Source organism: Myotis nattereri (genome assembly GCF_964212035.1).
Source record: "Myotis nattereri genome assembly, chromosome: 3".
Taxonomy (NCBI): Eukaryota; Metazoa; Chordata; class Mammalia; order Chiroptera; family Vespertilionidae; genus Myotis; species Myotis nattereri.
This window is the reverse complement of record NC_138077.1, coordinates 52,490,895-52,508,203: the sequence shown is the minus strand read 5'-3', so window position 1 is coordinate 52,508,203 and position 17,309 is coordinate 52,490,895. Positions and strand designations below refer to the sequence as shown.

At 50.6% G+C, this 17,309-nt stretch overlaps 1 protein-coding gene across 2 annotated transcripts in view; it reads left to right on the top strand.

Annotated features, from left to right (window-relative positions):
- Positions 1 to 968: 968 nt before the first annotated feature.
- The window catches only part of XXYLT1 (xyloside xylosyltransferase 1), a gene marked incomplete at its 5' end in the record, with an annotated part of 193,421 nt that continues 177,080 nt past the window's right edge, over positions 969 to 17,309 (top strand). Inside the window, one exon of one of the 2 annotated variants that reach the window (XM_081086547.1) lies at positions 969 to 1,567. In XM_081086547.1, coding sequence (XP_080942673.1) covers positions 1,064 to 1,567 — 504 coding nt within the window. The remainder of the gene's footprint in view (positions 1,568 to 17,309) is intronic. The other variant, XM_081086548.1, reaches the window with a different exon arrangement.

The window sequence follows — 17,309 nt, the reverse complement described above, 5'->3', positions numbered from 1 at the left end:
GTGTATCATCAGTCCTTAAGATACTGAAGTTAATGAGTTTTTATATAGTTGACAGTTTCCAACTGTCGGGGCAAAGCTGGCAATGGCTCCTAGGTTCAAAAGGACCTTAGTGTGTGTGCCCTCGGAGAATTTACCTCAACGTGCCTTCGTTTAGAATTTGCAAAACTACCCGGTACATATTAAGGCTTTTTAAGTGTTGAAGTAAAAACCTTGTATGCATATATGCATAACCCATGGACACAGACAATAGGGTGGTGAAGGCTTGGGGCGGGGGGCGGGGGCGGGCTGGAGGGGGTCAAGGGGCGGAAAAAGGGAACACATGTAATACTTTCAACAATAAAGATTAAAAAAAAAAAGAATTGGTATTACCATCTCTGGTATTACTCCTTTGGGGCTCTCTGAACTATTCCGAAGTTTTGGGCAGCGGGGTCCCCCTGCTGGCCACATTCTTTAGATGTCTCTGGTCGCCTCAGAGATGACAAGTCGGGTGAAAGGTTTTTTCTATCCACAAGCGTCAACCCTACTTCACCGTGAATGGGGGAAGGAAATGGCTAGTTTACATTCCCCAGCTCCAGTTGGTCTCCAAGATGTGAGTGTAGTCGGGAGAGAACTTAAGCCTTAAGGCCTCAAAGAAATTAGGGAGGAACGGGTATAGAGATAACAAATTTTCTCTTTGTGGGTGCAGTTTAGTCTTTTTGCTAACCGAAGGTCCTGCGTTGGGACCTTTTAAGGCTCAGCTTCGATTCTAGCGCCTGTGGCTAAGCACTTAAGAGGACAAGATTTCACAGCTCGTGCAGGCCTTTGGCTTTCTCCATCCCAGAGTCGCTGCTCAGATCACACTGCCGCGGTTCATCCCGGCTTCAATCCTTTTGAACCTAGGACCCAGCAGCTGCGGGGCAGCTCTGGCCACGCCTCTCAGCGCATCAGCGCCCTCGGATTGGCTCAGTGCAGCGTAGCTCCGCCCCCGCCATGGCCGCCGCCCGCCGCCGGTGCAGCTAAGTGGCTGCCGGGCGACGGGTTTCCTCGGCTCCACTCCGGCGGCTGGGTGCCGGGTCCTGGCCGCATGGGCATCCTCCGAGGCGGGCCCCCGTGCGCTCGGGCCATGGCGCGCCTGGGCGCGGTGCGTTCCCATTACTGCGCGCTGCTGCTGGCCGCGGCGCTCGCCGTCTGTGCCTTCTACTACCTGGGCTCGGGCCGGGAGACCTTCTCCAGCGCCACCAAGAGGCTGAAGGAGGCCCGCGCCGGAGCCCCCGCGGCGCCCTCCCCGCCGGTGCCGGAACAGGCGCGCGGGTCCGTGGCGCCCGCCCTGGGTGCCAAGGCCAAGAGCCTGGATGGCGGCGGGGCCGGGCCGGTGGACTACCACCTGCTGATGATGTTCACCAAGGCGGAGCACAACGCCGCGCTGCAGGCCAAGGCCCGCGTCGCGCTGCGCTCCCTGCTGCGCCTTGCCAAGTTCGAGGCTCATGAGGTGCTTAACCTGCACTTCGTGAGCGAGGAGGCCAGCCGCGAGGTGGCCAAGGCCCTGCTGCGGGAGCTGCTGCCGCCCGCCGCCGGCTTCAAGTGCAAGGTGAGTGGGGCCGCCGCTGGGGGCTCCGGGCGGTTGGCCCACCGCGTCCCCAGGACGGCCAGTGCGCGCGCCCAGGGGTTGTGAGGGGAGTGCCTTCGTTGCGCTGCCCACTGCCAACGCCTCTGGAAGCCTAACTCCACACCACCACCGCCCCTGCACCCCCCACCCCACCCCCACGCCCCGTCCGAAATGTGCTTTCACTGCGAACTGAAAGTATTGCCCGTGAGCCCCATGCACTCAGCTGGTGCAGGAGTGGAGCCGCCTTGTTAACTTGATAACCCTGACCAGAACTCCACCCCCTCCCGATTAACTGCGGCCCCCTCGAGAGAATCAGCACACCCCCTCTTTGCTAATATTGCGCAATTCAGCAGTACCTTCAGAGTCTGCACCTGTTTTTACTCTCTTAGCCTTTGACTTTTGAGGATGAGGCAGGTCATTTGAAGACACCAGTAGTCATCCTGTGCAGAGTCTTCAGACAGGGCCTTTCTTAGGGAGGCTGCGTGAATTGTTGAAGTTGCCCCAACATTTCTTCTGGTTTTTATGCTATTGCAGTGGGAACTGGTCAACCTCAAACCCAGCCAGTGTGAACCATCTCTTCCCTCACCCCCGCCCGCCCCATCCTTCCCACCCTCAAGGATCGTGAACTCATTTAGGGTTGCTGATTCCTCCAAGGGAGCAAGAGAAAGAAAGCTGCAGGAGCCGAGCTGGGGAGAGCAGAGCGAGCTAGCCAACTTGTTGCAGGCTGGACCAACCTTTCCCTGTCATGTCAGAGACTGGGATCCTGGCTTAGTGTTGCCTTCTGATAGTCAAATTGCTTCCCTCATTTGACCTGTAGCTGCACAGAGGGGATCCGAGGTTTGATTTTTGGATAGGAATCGTAGGTGATCGTAAAGGATGGAGACTGATGGTGGTGGTGGGGAGTGGTGGGGAGGCAAGAATAGTGTTCAATGTATTTGTGCCCAGTAAGTGACTAAGGGGAGCCGTTGCCAGGATCCTGCGGGCTTTAGGGGTCTGCTGTGGCTTTTTGTTGCCTACAGACTCCAAGTCCTAGTTCCTTGGTAGGGCTACCTGTGTTGTGGGCCTGGACATCCCTTCCAGCTTTGCTTCTCATCCTTCACCTACATGCAGCACCTGAGATCGTAACTGCACTGAATGTGCCTTTACATTTACAAGCTGTACTGTCTGCCCGCAATGTCCTTTCTTTCCTCCCGGGCCCTTGGCTACTCTTCACTTTCACCTTTTGTGAGAGTGTCCCTAGAGTAGGAGACAGTCTGGGCCCAGCCCTCCACAGCTCTCCATTCCTGCTTCCCCACAGCATCAAAGGTCTGTCCCCTGCTTACCAGGAACACCCACCGTAGTCGGGGAAGGTCACCCAGGCCTGGACTCTGTGTTGTAGGAGGCCAAGAGTCCAGGGCCTGGAGCTTGTGGCTGGAGGGGCCCTTGGAATCTTCCAGTTGGAGGTGGGGCCTGGCAACCTGTCCCAGGTGATCCTTACGGCTCTGAGGTTTGAGAAACGCTGCTCTAGTCCAATGGAGAAAACCTAGGGCTCTTGGTCATTGGGCCAGTCTGGGCGGGAGCTGTGATTTGACACCAGACACCACCCTGAAGACCAGCATTGTCATCTGTTCACTTTCGGAGTTAAAGGTAGCAACTCAGGCCCATTGTACATCACTGCCAGCTCTCTGCTATCCCTCATCCCGAGCCCCAGCACACCCAGTGCTTTCCATGCTTTGTTCATGTCGTTCTACTGCCAGGATGCTTTCTCTCTCCATCTCCAAGGCTTGCCCATCTTCAGATACTATCCCCTCCTTAGGGGGAGAGGGGCATATCTTCCTCTTCCTCCCTTGTGTACCTTCCGGTGCTGTTACAATATCATGTCTTATCTCCCATCCCTCTGCATAATGCTCGGCACATAGCACCAGAAATATTGGTCCAGGGGCAGGTCCAGCTTGGAGTCTATGTTTTATGTGTTTCTCTCCCTCTACTGGGCCCAGTTCTGACAGCCGTAGCTGTCACCCAAGGTCTGGAGGCAGCTGCAAGTGACCTGAGGTATTAACACCAGCCTGTTGAGGTATCAGGGGTGAGAGTTTGTGGGCTTCTAGCCAGATGGTCAGATAAGGGTTTATCAGTTCTAGCAGAAAATTGCTCCTATTAACTGGTCCTCTGCTTTCAGCACAAATGTTATATTTGCTTGGTAAACTTTTCCTGAGATCTCACTATGCTCTGTCATAGCACCAAGTGGTTTTCCTTAGTAATATTTATGACAGTGGCAGTTACATAATTATTGAATGAATTATTTGTCTGCCTTTCTAGACCATAAACTCCTTAAGGGCATGGACCCTGATTTCTCTTAAATATTGTCTCCCCAGCACCACACACCATGCCTTGTATATGGGAGTGCATTTTTTACTGAGAATCATTTTCCAATATTAATTAGGAAGAAGGAAACTATAAAAATTCTCACCCTGGTTGCATCAGAACTGTGAGGGATCTTCAAGAGCATATAGCACAACAGGTGAGGAAACTCACCCAAGGCCAATTGCAGGGTGAAGAAGGGGGCTACTGACTTGTGTCTTAGACCAGTGTTTTTCCCTTTGTACCATGTTTCCCCTTTAAGGAGCACTGCTCTCTTGTAAGTTCACTCCCAGAGAGACTTGCCCTGAAGTGTGTTAGAACATCTTGGGAAAGCCTCAGGCTGGGCTCTGGGACTCCACATGTCTGCAAGATGCAGAACAGGGCTACAGTGAGCTAGCATAGAACTCATGTTCACACCTGGAGGTCTCTTCTCAGGCTAGAGTCAAGTGACACATAAGTATTTTTTTGCTGAAATGATTGCAGAAATAGATCATAGATCTATTAGTTATTAGTGACCTTAGATTATATAGCTAAAAAAAAAAAACCCACACCCAACACGTTTACTTAGTTGTTTCGACTATTATGGAAAGTCTTTCAAAATCTACTGGCTTGTTGTCTTCTAATAGTATGGAAATATATTATTTGGATATTTATTTTTTAAATAAACATCCAAACCTATGTTTTAGGTACCAGCCTATTTAATATGTCCATGGACTGTACATAAAATCACCTGGGGACAGCTACTAAAAATACAGAATCCCCGCCCCTGTCTGTGGGTCCTACTCTTCTGGGTGGGCCTGGGAATCTGAGTTTGTGTGGGGCTGCGGAGGCAGACATGGGAGGCACAGCTGTAAAGGATACAGGGGTGCCTGGTGCGCTTCTGACATCTTTCAGACTCAGCTCCAGGATTCTGTCCTGTGCGCCGGGAGCACAGGGCCTGCACCTAGACACTCAGGAAACATTTGACTCCGCAGCTCTCATTCATCCAGGCTATCCTGGTTCTGCTGGCCTGGGAAAGGCTGCCGCATTCACTTTGCTAAATTGCTGATGTTATCAGACCACTTCCACTCAAAACCTCCTGGCTCCTGGCTAACAGTCATCCCAGGGTACTCCAGCATTCCTGACGCTCAGCCGCTGGCTTCAGCTTCCTTGTCCAGCCCTGGGCTGTAGGACGAGCTTCTGAGCCCCCTGCTGTCTCATTCTGTCAAGTGGAATCCTACACTTCTCAAACTTAGGTCGAGATTGTTCTCTTCCACAACCCTTCCTCGCTGTTGATCAGGTTTGATACAATATGCCAGTGATGGCGAACCTATGACACGCGTGACAGAGGTGATATGTGTATCAGAGGTGACACACAAACTCATTTTTTTGGTTGATTTTTCTTTGTTAAATGGCATTTAAATATATAAAATAAATATCAAAAATATAAATCTTTTTTATACTATGGTTGCAAATATCAAAAAATTTCTATATGTGACACGGCACCAGAGTTAAATTAGGGTTTTTCAAAATGCTGACACAACGAGCTCAAAAGGTTCGCCATCACTGGAATATGCCATGAAAACCCCAAATAGAGCCCCGCTGGTTGAGCATCGACCTATGAACCAGGAGGTTATGGTTTGATTCTCGGTCAGGGCATATCCCCAGTGTGGGGCGTGCAGGAGACAGCCAATCAATGATTCTCATCATTGATGTTTCTATCTCTCTCCCCCTTCCTCTCTGAAATAAATAAAAATATATAAATAAAAAACAAAAACAAGCAAGATTGAGCTTTATTTCTCATCTAAATGAAGTCCAGAGGTCGGCATTCCTGGGCCCTTCGTGAAGTTTTCAGGGCCCTAGGCTCCTTCCAGTTCTCTGTTTCACCATCTCTGGGGAGTGGCCCTTGTCCTCATGTTCCAGGTTGGCTGCTAGAGATGTAGTCATCACACCAGTGTTCCGGCAGCAGGATGGAGGACCAAAGCAGAGTACCCTGTTTAAAAAAGAGGTCAGCTAATCAGGGAGGAGAGGAGGGCAGCTTTTGGGGGAATCAGCCATCTCTGCCTTGCCCTTCAGGAGCCCAAGCTGCACTGTGGAGCCTCAAGAATGACCAAGCACCTACTGGATGGGGGCCTCTGAATTCAAAGCTGCAGGGGACATAGACATGGGTCAGGCACAGCCCGCGCCATCCAGGAACCCATGTCACTTAGCATCACACTCATGGACATTCCCGCTGCAAAAGTCACTGCGTGGGGCGTGAGATGGTCCTGAGGGAGAGACATCTCTGAGTTCCAACCCCAGTTGGCCGGTTACTAGCTGGGTGGTTGTGGGGAATCTGCCTTGCCTCTCAGGGCCTCCTCAGCCTCCTCTGTAAAAAGAGAATTTAAAAAAAAAGGAAAAAAATAGAGAATTAAACCCCACCTCACACGTGGCGGTGAGGGTTAAATGGCACTGTGCTGTAATGCGCTCAGCCCAGTGCTGCTGTGTTGGTTGTGTGTCCAGGCTCACAACGCGTACTACTCTGCCGACTTCTGGGAAAATCAATACGACGGGCAGGCCCCGGTGCCCCTGGCATGACCCCGTGCCATCTCCTTTTTGGGGTGGCCAGTCCCCTGCAGAGGCCCAGTGCGGCTCATTGAGCCACTGTTGGCACGCCCTTGGAGTAGTACAGCTGTATTGCTGCGCTGTGGTGTTTCTCTTGTGCTATCACCGTGTTACAACTCAGATGTTAGCCACTCAGAAAGGCCTTCACTGAACCCCTTTTCTAAAGCAGCCCCCACCCTCGTTATCTTTCTCATCACCTTGTCTGTAGCACATATTCACTTGTTCATTCATTCATTCATTCATTCATTCAACTGGATGTTCTTGATCGCTTGCCCTGTGCCAGGCACTGTTCTAGGTGCCTGTGAACAGCGGGAACAGGATCTAGTCCAGCCGTGGGCAAACTACGGCCCGCGGGCCGCATCCGGCCCGTTTGAAATGAATAAAACTAAAAAAAAAAAAAGACCGTACCCTTTTATGTAATGATGTTCACTTTGAATTTATATTAGTTCACACAAACACTCCATCCATGCTTTTGTTCCGGCCCTCCGGCCCAGTTTAAGAACTCATTGTGGCCCTCGAGTCAAAAAGTTTGCCCACCCCTGATTCTAGTCCCTGCCCTCAGGCAGCCTACATTCTGGGGTCGTGGGGGATGTGTGGGAGGTAGACTTTAAACACATAACAAGTACATGTAGAGTGAGTCAGGTTGTGATTAGTCGTATAGGGAGAAGTCAAGAGGATGAGGACCCGGGGAGAAACTAAGATGGCGGCATAGATAAACACCGGGAAATAGTCGCCTCCCACAACAATTGATAAATATCCCAAAGGACGGAGCAAACACCGCCCAGAACAACAGGAAGGCTGGCTGAGTGTAATTTCTACAACTAGAAGAAAAGAAAAGCACGCTGAGAGCCAGAGGAGCTGCGGAGGCTGAGTGCAGAGGTACGGCGGCGGCTCGCGCGCGCGGAAAGGGGGTGGCACCTGAGGACGCGGCTGTCTTTTTGAATCACAAGCTCCCGACTGCTCTGAACTCCGGTTCCGGGAAGTCTCTGGGGACCCAGGACTCATACGGGGAGAGGCTGCTCTGTCAGGCGGCAGTGGGCGAACTTGAGGGCGAATTTCCCTCAGAGGTGCTTGCAGCCGTTACCGGGACACTGAGACGCGGGACTCCGGGCCCGGAGAATCAGCCATAGCTCCTTTCTCTGCCCTTTTGACTCCCTGAGACCCCGCCCCACCCAGGCTGCAGCAGAGGCTTTTGCATGTGAATGTACCTAACTACAGCCCAGCCAAGCAGACCCGGAACTTCCAAGAGAAGGCCCAAGGCCCCGCAGCGGCTTGCATTGCTTCACAGCTGAGCCTCTTCGTAGCTCCGGCTGTGTGGCCTCAGGCAGGGGCTGAATTAGCACCTCCTTAGATCCAGGAGCCACTGTACCCAGTGGTCAGAGGGGGACCATTCTCCCACTTCAGACACAGCTGATTCCCACAGCCAATTGGCCTGGAGGTCAATTCCTCCCAGTGATCCTACAACAACCAAGGCACCAAGAGTGCACCAAGAGTGTCCACCCCAGGTAACTGGGGAGGCTGAGCCACTGGGCCCTACAGGACACCTGGCGTGCAGGGCCACTCTATCAACACAGGGAAGCAGCCAAAATGCGGAGACAAAGAAACAGGTCACAATTGGCAGAAACGGAGGAGGGCAGACGACTGGATATAGAGTTCAAGGCCACGTTTATAAGGTTTGTCAAGAATTTTATGGAAACCGCCGATAAATTTAATGAATCCCTCAAGGAGTATAGTGAGACCATGGAGGACATGAAAAAGGACCAACTAGAAATTAAGCATACACTGACTGAAATAAAGAATAATTTACAGAGATCCAACAGCAGACAAGAGGATCCCAAGAATCAAGTCAAAGATTTGAAATACAAAGAAACAAAAAATACCCAACCGAAAAAGAAAAAAGAAAAGAGATTCAAAAAATATGAAGATAGTGTAAGGAACCTCTGGGACAACTTCAAGCGTACCAACATCAGAATTATAGGGGTACCAGAAGGAGAGAGAGGGCAAGATATTGAAAACCTTTTTGAAGAAATAATGACAGAAAACTTCCCCCACCTGGTAAAAGAAATGGACTTACAAGTCCAGGAAGCGCAGAGAACCCCAAACAAAAGTAATCCAAAGAGGACCACACCAAGACACATCATAATCAAAATGCCAAGAGCAAAAGATAAAGAGAGAATCTTAAAAGCAGCAAGAGAAAGACAGTCAGTTACCTACAAGGGAGTACCCATCCGACTGTCAGCTGATTTCTCAACAGAAACCATGCAGGCCAGAAGAGAGTGGCAAGAAATATTCAAAGAGATGAATAGCAAGAACCTGCAACCAAGATTACTTTATCCAGCAAAGCTATCATTCAGAATGGAAGGTCAGATAAAGAGCTTCACGGATAAGAAAAAGCTAACGGAGTTCATCACCACCAAACCAGCATTATATGAAATGCTGAAAGGTATTCTTTAAGAAGAGGAAGAAGAAAAAAGGAACTCTTACCATTTGCCACAGCATCGATGGAACTGGAGAGTGGATAAATACCACAAGATCTCACTTATTTGTGGAATATAATGAACAACATAAACTGATGAACAAGGACTGATCCAGAGACGGAGAGGCTTTGATTGGACTGTCGGGCCTTGGAGGGAAGGTAGGGGAGGGTGGGGGCAAGGGGGAAGGATCAACCAAAGGACTTATATGCAAGCATATAGGCCTAACCAATGGACACGGACAACGGGGGGGGTGAGGGGATGAGCGGGGGGGCGGGGGGGGTAGAGGGTACACATATGTAATATCTTAATCAATAAAAAAATATAAAAGAAAAAAAAAAAAAGAGGATGAGGACCCATGGAGTGTATGTGTGGGGGTGGGGGGTTGTTGGCTGTTTGGTAAGCGGTCAGGGATGGTGCACTGCTAAGGTGACATTTGAGCAGGGCCTGAAGGAAGTGAGAGTGTGAGCTATTTGGACCCCTGGAGGAGAGCTCTTGTCAGAAAGGCCTTAGGTAGGAGTGTGCTCTGAAAGTTTGAGAAAATAACCGTCCTCTTCGTTTGCAGTCTGCCTCTCCCTCCTGGAATATAATCTCCGAGGGCAGGATGTAACTTACCTTCTTCATTTACTGAGGTAGACAGGAACCCCATAATTGCCCCCCTCCCCCCCAACCCCCCATTTCTGGCCTGGTTGGAAGTGATACACAAACACAGGGAGCAGGAGCCGCCTAACCTGGAACATAAAAACCAAACAGACTTCTGGAGGGACCAGCAGCTCTGGACAGCCACTGGCTTTCCTTCAGGGTTGGGCAGGCTCTGTAGGCAATTCCAGGGCCGGGGAGAAGAGGCCAGGTCAGACATACCTCCCACATGCGCCCATCAGTGAGTTTCTACTCCTGCCTTAAGGGAGGCATTTGTGTGTGCCCCGTGGGGAGGAGAGATGGGCGGGAGCAAGAGGCCGGGAGTGCTGGTCTTGTGGAGCATCCTCCATGGAGAGGCATGAAACAATGGAAATGGAGGTGCTCCCTCTTCCTCCCATCCCCATTGTATTCTTAGCACTGTTCCTGGCACATTCGAGGTTCTCAATAATATTTTATAGTTGACTGATGGGTGACTGTGTTAATTAAACCAAAGAAATCATAGTGTACTTGGTGCTCTGCCCCTCGTGCATCAAACTTCAGCCTCCCTAGAGCATGCGGCTGGGTGGTGGCTCAGTCTCCAGATGACAAGTGAGGAATAAGAAGGAAGCCACGTGCATTCCATGCTTAGAAGCGATTGTTGGATTCCCAGAGCAGTGTGTGCTGAGGACTAGAGTGACAAGACAACGGCTAAAGCTCTCTGTGCACATTGGGGATTTCTGGAGGTTCTTTTACTGCAAGAGCAGAACTGTGAGTGTCTTTGAAAAGAAGAGTACGTCCGCTCATAGTTGGGGCTTGAAAGAAGCCTGAGTGTCAGGACCCGGATGCTGGCTATCTCACCGAGGGAGCCAGCGACAAACAGGTGACACTGAGATGCAGGTTCTCCAGCTCGTCAGGGCAGCAGGCGCCTCGCACCAGAATGACGCCTGTGAATAGGTTTCGATAGTCTGCAAAAATGTGATGAGAGAGATGTGTCCTGAAATGAGAGGCATTGAAAAGAGGGCATTTTATGCTATAGAATTTAGAGAACAGTGTTATTTTACCACATGCATTAAACAGTGGAACTCTTAAATTATAATATGTTCATGAGACAGCTGTAGTAGTTTGTGTACCAATACATTTCTCGTGGTAGACTTTAGTTACGGATCTGTAGGGAATAGCTTTGTACAGTGTTACTGTATTGTATACAATAAATTCTGGGTAATTTCACAGATTTGCGTTGAGGTCATAAGGTAAAGGCAGTAACATAGGCCAAAGTTCATCATGTAGATGAAATACATTGGTACATGGGTGATTGGTAAATGCTATGGGGGTTTCAATGTACAGATGAAATGGCCCAGCTTTGGAAACCAGTAATGCTTCATGATTCACTTACTGATCTCTGTTCTCATGGGCCATTTTAAAAAAGACAATATATTTTTTGCAATTAAAAAATGCACATACCATTAAATTCACCCTTTAAAATTTACAATTCAGTAGTTTCTTAAAATATGTTTTCATTGATTTCAGAGAGAGGAAAGGAGAGGGAGAGAGGCATAGAAATATCAACCCTTTGTATGCCATAAGCGTCTATAGACGCAAGTTGTTGATTTTTTAAATTAAATTCAAAATATTGTGGCGTATGGGAATGGTTTCCGTTTTGGATGCATGGCAGTTAACTGGTCAATGATGAGAGAGAATCTTCAATCGGCTGCCTCCTGCTTGCCCCTACTGGGGATAGAGCCCACAGCCCTGGCATGTGCCCTGACCAAGAATCGAACTGTGACCTCCTGGTTCATGGGTCGATGCTCAACCACTGAGCCACACTGGCCAGGCCGCATTTCAGTAGTTTTTAACTTATTCACAAGGTTGTTCGATTATAACCACTAATTCCAGGATGTTTCACCAACCCCAAAAGAAATCCTATACCCATCAGCAGTCATTCCCCATTTCCCTTCTCCCCTCAGCCCTGGCAACCACTAATCTGTTTTCTCTCCCTATAAATTTGCTTATTCTGTACATTTCATATAAATGGAGTCATTCACTATGTAATTGTTTGTTCCTGGCTTTTTCCACTTAGCGTAGTGTTTTCAAGGTTTGTGTGCATGTATCAGTACTTTCTCTCTTTTAATGGTTGAATAATATTCCATTATATGGATATACCAGATTTTATGCATTCATTAGTTGATGGACACATTTAGGTTTCCACTTTTTGACTGTTAGGAATAATTTGTTGTGAACATTCATTTACAAGTTTTTGTGTGGATATATGGTTTCAGGTCGCTTGGGTATAAACCTAGGGGTGGAATGGCTGGGTCATATGGCAGTTTTATTTAGCTTTGTGAGGAACTGCCAGCCTGTTGTCAGAAGCAGTTGTACCATTTTCATTCCCACCAGCAATGTATGGAGGATTCCAGTTTTCTTCACATCCTCGCCAGCTCTTGTTGTCTGTCTTTTTTATTATAGCCATCCTAGTGGGTGTGATGTAGCATCTCATTGTGGTTTTGATTTGCATTTCCCTAAAGACTAATGATGACATGATTATATATTGATAAGAACAAACATGAATTTATTTGGTATTTTTCTTACATTTTTACTAAAATGCATTTTAGAAGAAAAAACAGGCACCTTGACTCTCCTCCCCTCACCCTGCAAGTGTCTCTCTGGAAACACTTGTATTTTGAAGAACATGGTTTGGAAATTTCTGATATGTACCGTCATGTTCTACCTAAAATGACAGAGGGAGTGTTACTACTGTGAAGACTTGATTAGGAGAATAACAGTAACCACAGTTTTCTTCCAGCACTTCAGAGCGTACAAAAGTGCTTTCACCAGCGTCTCATCTGGGCATCACTGGCACCCATCAGGCATCCCCAAATTTGAGATGCCTGGTGTCTTACTTGGTTTCCCACACTAACCCTGAGGCCGGACTAGGTGACATGACTTGGGGAGTAGGAGACACTACAAGACAGGGAGTGGTGCGGGGTGGGCTGCAGCCCGCCTCACAATCTGTATCATCTCCCAGCCCAGCGGCCCCTCACAGATACACTCAGTCTGAACAAGGCTGCTTGCTGCAGTGCAGCTTCAGTCTCACTCGCTTCACAGAGCCTGGCAGAGTCCACAAGCAGTGGAGCGGGAAGAGAACTCTGGACCTGGCTGTGCAGCCGGGCCTCCAGTGAGCTGACAGACCCAGGTGGAGGGACAGCCACCTGTTCAGATCCACCCAGAGCTGGGTTGGGACCAGCCCAGGCCCTTGCCTCGACTACCTGAGGGTCGGTGTGATCAGCAGCTTCTGGCCCCTTTTGGAAGGGAAGGTGAGAGCCAGCTCACCCTAACTCCCACGGCAGAGGCCGGGTAAGGGCCTGTTGTCACCCATCTCAGCGGGGCCTCATCTCCCTGTGTCCTTACAGATATCTCTGGCTGGGGTGTGAAGGCAGCACACTGATCTCCAGGAGGCCAGACTTTTGTAGGTCCCTCGGGGTTGATTTTCCAGCTGCCCTGTGCCTGAGATCATCCAGGGAGACAGTATCGGGGAGCAATATTCATTGGAGGAAAACCTCATGGTGTGTCCTGCTTGGGGGTGCGCGCTGGAGGGAGCTCCAGAGCTGGCATCAGCGCGCGGGCCTTCCGGCCTGGAGGAGGAGGAGTTGCCTTTCCTGCGCGTCACCACACCCCGCCTCCCTGAGACCCAGTCCTGGGCCCAGGGCTCTCCTGCCCCAAGGCTGGGTGGCTTCCTGCCCTGACGAGCCGCGTGCGCCGCGCCGCGCGGCCGCTGGAGGGCGCCGTGGCACCATAGTTGCTTGGCCGGAGGCCGGCGCCTGGAACCCTCCCGCGCTGTTTCTGCCGCCTTGCAAGCCCAGGGCGTACGCAGAGCAGTTTTTGTTCTTTCTCCACTAGCATCCGTCCCCCACTGTTTTAGAAAGGAAGACTGAAATGAAAGGGAGTCTGCGCGGTGATTGTGGGCGATCGTTTCCTTCCTGCGTGCGGTGTAAACCTGCTTTGATGAGGCCCTTTGAAAAGGGTGGATGCAAAGCTGGGAGGTTGGGTCCTGGATGGAGAGGCCGTCAGCGCTTCCCTGCAGCTCAGCAGAGGGAAGAGTGTGGAAGGGGCGGGAGTGACTGCACAGGAGCCTCCTCGACCCTCCTGGGTCCCGCCCTGTGACCCCAGCACAGCCCAGTTTCCGCAGGCGCTGGCGCATCCTTTCTGCTCCATCTGGGGTCTCATCGGGTCTCATCACACCTAGCACGAGCCCTCCGGGTGCGGGAGGCGGGCTTCCTCTTAAAAAGGGGAAATGTGTCGCTTGCAGCTCTGTGCAGGTGGGGCCCGCTCACCCACCACGAGCTCTTGCAGCCCAGGTGTCCTGGCGTTTAGTGGGAAGTTGGGTGAGTGGTCCAAATCCCCGAGACGCAGGCGTGGTGGGAGGGGCACCGTGACCTGCGTGCCGATCCTGGCAGGCAGCGTGAGTGTGGCCCACAGGTGGGCTTGGATTCCCACCTCAGGGCCACGCAGTGCGGTGAATGGGAGCGTCCCCAGTCTGTCTCTGGCCGGGGGAGGAGGGGCTGAGAATGGAGGCCTCCTGCACCGATGGCCCTGCGAGGGCGCTCAGAGGACTGGAGGGCAGGGAGTATCTGGAAGGGCTCCCCGCTTTCCCTCCTCACACCTTTCCCGGTCCTCGGCTCTTGCCTTTGGCCTCCCAGTCACACACTGGCCCGTGTGCTGAGGACTGACTGTTCAGGATGACTGGGGCAACCCCACCTTCCAACCCCGTCCCCAGGCCAGAGAGCCCTGTCACCTGGCACGAAGCCTGCCATGAACTTAATGTCTTTTAAATGAAAGCCATTTGTTTTATGTGTAGTGGGGTAATTACAGCTAAGCAGCCCTGTTAAGTGATCGAGTCGGTGGGTGGGCGGAGGTTGTCCTGGAGGCTGGCCTCTGTTGCCTGCTCTGGCTGGCCTGGGCCTGGGAGCAGCCTTGTTCTTCCTCTCCTCACTGAGCTCACCGTGCCTCCCACCAGCAGCAGCCTCTGTCCTGGGCCTGCCAAGGAGAGGCCCCAGGGCAGGAGCGCAGGGCTCGGAGCCCAAGATTTGGGCTCAAATGAGGTCTGTGACATTTGGGAGCAGAGAGGCCCTGGTTGTAACCCATCTGAGCCTCCACCTCCTCACACACGGCCTTACAGCTGGCGGCCTCTGTTTAGTATGAGGGGTCTTAGAGGACCATATGTTTTGAGCCCCACCTCCCTCACTTGGCAGCAGGTCACCAGAAGTCAGGGCTGGAGGGAATTGGAAAGGCCATGTACCCCTGTCCCTTCCTATTACCTCCCAGTGCCGGGGTCCAACCCCAGCGGGTCCAGGGGTCCCCAAAGGTGTGGACGGAGTCGGTGAAGAAGGAATGACACGGAGACAGCGTTCAGTTGATCAGCAGCCTAGCCAGGATCTCCAGCCAAGTTCTGGTCTGGATCTCCAGCAAAGTTCTGGTTAGGATCTCCAGCCAGGTTCTGTGTCCATGTTCTCTTGCTAGGTTCTCCAGCCAGGTTCTGTAGCCATGTTCCCTCGCTAGGTTCTCCAGCCAGGTTCTGTCCAGGTTCTCCAGCTAGGTTCAGTCACTAGGTTCTAGTCAGGTTCTCTTGCCAATTTCTGTAGTCAGGTTCAGTCCAGGATCTTTTGCCATGTTCTCTCGCTAGGTTCTGTCTCTAGGTTCTGAGGCCAGTTTCTGTCCAGGATCTTTTGCCATGTTTTCTCCAGCGAAGTTCTTCTGTCTCTAGAGAACGTTCTGTGTAGGTTCTGTGCCAATTTCTGTCTCTCTCTGTCTTCTTACATCTGTATTTATACCAGTTGCTTCCAATCCTATCAATCTCTATTCCAAAGGTTAGGGCGTTTCTTATCTCCATTCCAGGGAGTAAAGATTATGTAGCTTAAGCATGATTGTTCGTAGTTAAAGTGATTAATTACCCGCCTGGCACTTAGTTAAGAGGTTTTATTCCCTCCCTAACTTCAGGGGAAAATCCCTACCTGGGGAAACAGCCTTTCTCAGAGACCTTGGTTAAAACACATAGTGCCAAGAAGGTGAGCAAACATATTAAGAACAGTATGCCATATATGCCAGGTCCCTTGAAACAGCAAGCATGGACCGGCTCCCGGGATCCCAGGACACTGGGGCCCAGAGAAGCCCAGCAGCTTGTTCTAGGCCACACAGCTGGTCAGTGGACAAGGGGTCTGGGACCAGGTCTCCTGCTCTCTCCCTGCCTGCTGTCCCTTTTGTTTATTTCTGAAGCCAGTTCTGCGTTATGCTGGTCTTTCTGTGCTTGTTTGCCTTCGGCTTTTGTTCCTGGCCTGACACATTTTTCTCATCCACCTGTGACTGCCCAGCCTTCGCCTGTGTTTTGTGTACATTGAATGGCTGCTGCAGAATAAAGCTGAGTGGGTCTCCGCAGGTGCAGGCCCCCGAACCTTCTGAAAGGCACTACTGTCCCTTTGCCCGGCCCTGCTAGTCCCCAGGGGCCCAGCCCGTGTATGTGATGGGGGTGGTCCTGTAGAGAATCCTGCTGTTTCCCATTTCCAGGTCTGCACCCTGTCAACCCGAGTCCTGCCGTGTCTGTTACAAGGATCTCTGGTGCCGGGGAGTGGGCTCCCCTTATGTGAGCTGACCTATGCTATACACAGCTCTGAGGAATCCTGGGCCGTGGACTGGGTGTGAGAAAGTGGGAGGAGAAAGAGCTTAGAGAGAAGTGGGCAGTTGGGAGCAGTGCCAGGGCCCCCTGGGAACCCATTGTACCCCCCCCCCCCCCGTGACCGGCTTCTAAAGAGGGTATAGAACTCTAAATCTAAGGAACCATCGTAATTTTTCCATGTTCCCTTTGCAGCATATGTTAGGTGTAGTGGGGGAATTCGAGCCTCTGCTCATTTCATGTAACGTGGGAACCAACATGGGGGGTATCTCATAAGCACTTTCCTATCTTTCTGTCTGGTCTTGCACTTAATGATCGTGTGGCTGTACTGTAAGTTATGTCATATTTCTTTTGTAAACTATTCTGTGGGTTTCTGAGTTTTAACACTATAAAGAACACCACAGTGAACATCTCTGTGTGTATGGTTTTCTTCTTTTGAATCACTTCCAGGAACCCTTCCTTGACTCTTCTCCAGGTTCACTTGACAATCCTAAGTGGTCCCACTCCCACCAAGTAACATGTGAAAGTCAGGACCCAGCGGTATTGCTCCTCCTTGCTCACTCTCTCGCCTTTCTATTATGGAGAGTGTTGCCAGCTAATTTACATTGCATAGTCCTGCTCTCTGTCCTCCTATGTCATATTTCATTTTTTAAATATATATATATTTTATTGAGTTTTTACAGAGAGGAAGGGAGAGAGATAGAGAGTTAGAAACATCGATGAGAGAGAAACATCGATCAGCTGCCTTCTGCACATCTCCTACTGGGGATGTGCCCGCAACCCAGGTACATGCCCTTGACTGGAATCGAACCTGGGACCCTCCAGTCCGCAGGCTGACGCTCTATCCACTGAACCAAACCGGTTTCGGCTGTATTTCATTAAAAAATGAAATTTTAAAAAAATGCTATTTTTAGTATTTTTATACATTAAATTCTGAGATATCAAAATACAGAAAAAGTCAGAAAAAATGTACTAGACACTTATTTTCTTACTATATAGGTTAAATAGGCTCTAACATTTTGCCATATTTGCTTAGATACTTTTAAAAAAA